Source organism: Mus pahari, chromosome 2, assembly GCF_900095145.1.
Source record: "Mus pahari chromosome 2, PAHARI_EIJ_v1.1, whole genome shotgun sequence".
In the NCBI taxonomy this organism is placed as follows: Eukaryota; Metazoa; Chordata; class Mammalia; order Rodentia; family Muridae; genus Mus; species Mus pahari.
Window position 1 is genome coordinate 128,980,697 of NC_034591.1, and position 5,000 is coordinate 128,985,696.

Below are 5,000 nucleotides of genomic sequence, written 5' to 3' on the forward strand. Positions count from 1 at the left end.
TTTGCCAGGCACTGGCATAGCCTCACAAGAGAGAGAGAGCTATGTCAGGATCCTGTCAGCAAAATCTTGCTGTCATATGCTGTAGTGTCTGGGTTTGGTGGTTGTATATGGGATGGATCCCCAGGTGGGGCAGTCCCTGGATGGTCCATCCTTCAGTCTCAGCTATGAACTTTCTGGCAAGCTTTCTTAAACCTGTACAACATTCCTAATGTAGGTTGGTTGCTCCCTGCATATACCCAGTCTTCTGCCTCAGCCTCCAGAGTAATAAGATGGTGGTCATTTATTACCAAACCATGCTTTTTTTGTTTTGTTTTGTTTTTTGTTTTTCAAGACAGGGTTTCTCTGTGTAGCCCTGGCTGTCCTGGAACTCACTTTGTAGATCAGGCTGGCCTCGAACTCAAAAATCCACCTGCCTCTGCCTCCCAAGTGCTGGGATTAAAGGCGTGCACCACCACGCCCGGCTCTAAACCATGCTTTAAAAATAGTTTTGTGAGCAGATGATGATCATGAAGACCAAAAACCAATTAAATAATTCAATTAAATAATACCAAAGGAGGGGCTAGAGATTTACCTCAGGGATCAGTCCTCAGTAGCAAATAAATAGCAAAGGAAATCTCACTACTGGGTTGTAGATACAAATATGTAAGTATACAGTGTTCATTCAGGTATGGTCATAGGCCACACAATTCACTGTCTAGTGAAAGATTAAAAACGGGAACTAGTGAGAAAGCAGAACCGGAACTGGTTCTTGGAGTAGGGGCCAGGCAGATAAGCCATGATCTAGTGTAATAGAAAATGAATGCTCTTACACTAAAAGAACTCAGAATCCAGGCATAATCCCAGTCTGTGGGAGGCTGAGGCAGGATTTTGAGCCTGAGGACAGTCTGGAGGACATAGTGAGACACTGTCTCAATAGCAACAACACAAAACCAGTTCAGAGTCCTAAGTTCAGAAGTTAATACCTGTGCTGGTCCTATCTCTGTTGATATGTGGTGGAGGTATTTTTATGAGACAGGGTCTTATACTATGTAGCACTAGCAGACCTGGAACTCCTGCTTCAGCCTTCTGTGCTAGCTTTTAGGAGAACTTGCTGAATGCAGCTTAGGAGAATCCGATGCAAGGGTTTTGTTTTGCTTTTGGTTTTTGAGACAGGGTAACACATAGCCCAACCTGGCCTTGAATTGTATATAGCATCGAGATAACTTTCAATTCCTGACCTTCTCGTGTCTACCTCTTAAGTCCTAGGGTTACAAAAGTGCATTACTATGCCCAGTTCTGTTTTTATGACCTAAAACTACCGAATGTAGTATGTGTGTGTGTGTGGTATAGGTGAAGGTTGAGGGTGGTACATAGACCTGTGCCCAGGCATGAAGGCCAGAGAACATTGCATATTCACCTAGCTCTCTACCTTATTCCTTTGAAGAAAGGTCTCTCCCTGAATGAGAGCTCTTTCCAGCTAGGCTGACAGCCAGCAAACCTCATCAGCTCTCCACAACAGTTCTGGGGTACAGAGGCACATGAGATCATGCCCAGCTTGTTACAGGTTCTAGAATCCAACTTAGGCTATCAAGGTTGGGAAGTGAGTGCTTGTAATCACTAAGCAGCCCCCCCCCTTTGTTTTTGAAATAGGATCTCATAGCCCAAGGTAGCTGTAAACATGGTGTAGTTAAAAGGCTTGAACTCTGAATTTTTCTGCCTTTGCTTCCCATGTTCCGGGATCAGGTCCAGAGGGAATTACTGTGAACTTGCTGAGAGGCCAGTGGCCAGACAGTGCTGACACGGCTGAGAAATGAGAATGGTGATCAGATAGTTGGGAAGCTGGGTACTGGGAGCCGTGCTGTCCGCTCTGCCTCATGGTCCTAGAGGTGAGCATTGCACTGGTTTTGGACTAGGTGCCTCTGTACATCATAGAGAAACTAAGCCAGAGAGCAGCAGCATCCGGCTTCTCGACTGCAGGATTTGCCGGTGAGCCAGTGCCATCCTGACTGTGGGTACTTGCTATGGGGACCCTGGCCCCATAAAGCTTGTCATTTTCTTCCTCCTAAGAAATAACATTCCACTAACAAAAATTATATCTTAAATCTGACCTCCTGGAAAAATATACCATGGGAGTGGGTTGTCCTCTTAAACCTCTTCGGTTCTTTTGGGTTTTTGCAGAGCAAAAATGGGTGTGAGAAAAGCTTCCAAGAGTAGCTCCATAGGAGGGGTTCCCCTCCTAACCCCTGACTTCTTATTTCTCATGACTGTTTAATTAACTTTTACTTGAAGACATACTTGTACCTGTTGGATCATCTCACTAGCTCTTGTCATTTTCAAACTGAGTTTTGCTAAATTTTAAAGGTTGACCATGACCTCACTCCATATCTCAAAACTTGGATTTGTGATTCCCCAGCTTTGCCCCTCCCACCAAAGAAACTGAGACCTCATATAGGTGCTCCTAGGCCTGGCATATGCTTTTGTAAAGTATATTTTAATGTTAGAAATTTTCCTACGTGTGTGTGTGTGTGTGTGTGTGTGTGTATGTATGTATGTATGTTAATTGTCCTGCCTCTCCCATTCCCCATCTTCCAGACCAATAGTCTATGTCCCTATCCTACCTCCCAACCTCTTTGTCTTTTTTAAATTGCTTTTCTTTTTAATTACCCACTGAATCCAGGCTATTCACATGGGTATAGGACCATCCATGGGGGCATGGTCAGCCTACCAGGAGCCACACTTGACTGACTATTCCTCCGCCATTCACTGCCAATAGTAATCCTCAGCCAGGACTTCCTATCTAAAACCCAGCATAGCAGTCTTTTTGTTGTTGTTTTTGTTTGTTTGTTTTGAGACAGGATTTCTCTGTATAGAAAAAATTCCTGGCTGTCCTGGAACTCACTCTGTAGACCAGGGTGTCCTCGAACTCAGAAATCCGCCTGCCTCTGCCTCCCGAGTGCTGGGATTAAAGGCGTGCGCCTCCACCGCCTGGCTCGCATAGCAGTCTTAAAAACAACTGGCCGTGGTGGCACATGCCTGTAGTCCAGCTCTCAGAAGGAAGCAGGGAGATTACAAGCTTGAGGCCAGGCTGGACCACACAGCAAGTTACAGGCCAACATGACCTAGGTAGGGAGGATGGTTGAAAACAGAAATCTAAGGCAAAACACAATACACATGCAGACACATCCTGGCAACAACAAAAACAACCCACAGCTGTCTGTCTAAAGTAGGATCTCACACAGTCCAGGCTGGCCTCGGGTTCCTGAGACACTCCCTTCACCTCCCAAGTGCTGGAGTTACTGGGCTATGACACTATGCCCAGCTCTCCCACTGTCAATTTGAAGGAAAATATAAAGGCTTCTGTCTCTAAACCATGGCTTGAGGTTGTAGTTACTGTCAAGTGGAAGCATCTGAAATTGAAGTCGAGGAGTTTTCAAAAATCTGGAGTTGTTGCATTCATGAGCTCACAGCACCTGTGAAGGAGCTTCTCTGACTCTGGCTGTCTTGGGACTCTGTAGACCAGGCTTGCCTTTAACCCGAGACCAGCCTGTCTCTGCTTCCTGAGTGCTGGGACTAAAGGGATGTGCCACCACACCTGGCTGCTTTTGTTTTTAAAGATGGGGTCTTCAGTGACCTGAAACTCACTATGTAGATCAGCCTGGCTTTGAACTTGTGACCATCCTCCTGTCCTTGCTTCCTGAATGCAGAGAGAATAGGTGTTTACCACCAGCCTAAGACTGTACTTATATCATCTGCTTTACCATCCAGCTTCCCTTCCAAAGGAGCCACAGATCCATGAGTGTTACTAATCTACCTCTCCTGAATCAGTGTTAAGGTGCATGTGCCCTGAGGAGCTGTGTGGTAACAGGATCATTTGAAGGGTCAGGCTGTGGAAGGGGGACTGAGCTTTCTGTAAGGCTGGCCTTACAGAACACTTGCCTTCCTTCTGAGGAGTTACTGTACCGCTCTGACGTCCCTGCCTCGTTTGTCTTTGTGGTGTATGGATGTGTGAATGCTTCCCTGTGCATGTACCACCTTAACTTTTGAGGCAGGGTGTCTCACTAAGCCTGGCCTTCACTCACCAGGTAGTGGGATCCTCTTGTACATGCACCACACACACTCCAGTGCTGGGTTTTTTATTTGTTTGGTTGTTTTTTTTTTTTTTTTTGGTTTTTTCAAGACAGGGTTTCTCTGTATAGCCCTGGCTGTCCCGGAACTCACTTTGTAGACCAGGCTGGCCTCGAACTCAGAAATCCGCCTGCCTCTGCCTCCCGAGTGCTGGGATTAAAGGCGTGTGCCACCACGCCTGGCTGTGCTGTTTGTTTTGGGGAAAATGTTTGGTGTTGGTGTAGCTTGCTGACACGTATTTCCTTTTGGATTTTTTTCATTTGGGTTTGATTGGGGATTTTCTATGTGGCCCTTGTTTTGAGACAAAAATCTCATGTGTCTCAGGCTTGCCTAAACTCACTATGTCACCCAGGCTTGCTTTGAGTTTATAGTAATCCTCTGTCTGAGCCTTTTGCATGGACTAAGATTACGAACATGCACCACCACACCCAGCTCATTTAATTTGGCTTTCTTTTTTTTTCATTGGAAAGGCTCTGAAATCGGAGTAACTTGTATTTTGATACTTAAGATTAACAGGTTTTTTCTTTTTCTGAAAAGCTCAATATATCAGTGATCTGAAATTTAGGAATAATGGCCTTTGCTAAATTTTCAGTGATTAAAACTTGGAATGATGTAGCATATATGTGATCATAGCACTTGGGAAGCTGAGCTAAGAGGTTTGCTAAAAATTCAAGACTAGCTTAGGTTGCAGAGTTTAAGGCTGGGTTACATCTGAATTCAAGGCCTGCCTCAGCTCTGACTCAAACAGAATTCTAGAGAGTCCTATACATGTGTAGGCCTCCTTTGCATCTTTGTGAACAGATTCACTTGCGTTGCTGCCTGGCTGACCTCATTCTTCTGCTTGTTAGGTTTCAGAGCACTGTGCAGGTGAACAAGCTGCAAGACCTCATTCACCG

At 45.4% G+C, this 5,000-nt stretch overlaps 1 protein-coding gene across 3 annotated transcripts in view; it reads left to right on the plus strand.

Moving 5' to 3' along the window:
* Mtmr14 (myotubularin related protein 14) overlaps positions 1 to 5,000 on the plus strand; it is a 43,789-nt gene that overhangs the window by 7,609 nt on the left and 31,180 nt on the right. For all 3 annotated transcript variants that reach the window (XM_021188886.2, XM_021188893.2, XM_029535027.1), the window contains one exon: positions 4,953 to 5,000. This exon is cut by the window's right edge and continues 61 nt beyond it. In XM_021188886.2, coding sequence (XP_021044545.1) covers positions 4,953 to 5,000 — 48 coding nt within the window. The remainder of the gene's footprint in view (positions 1 to 4,952) is intronic.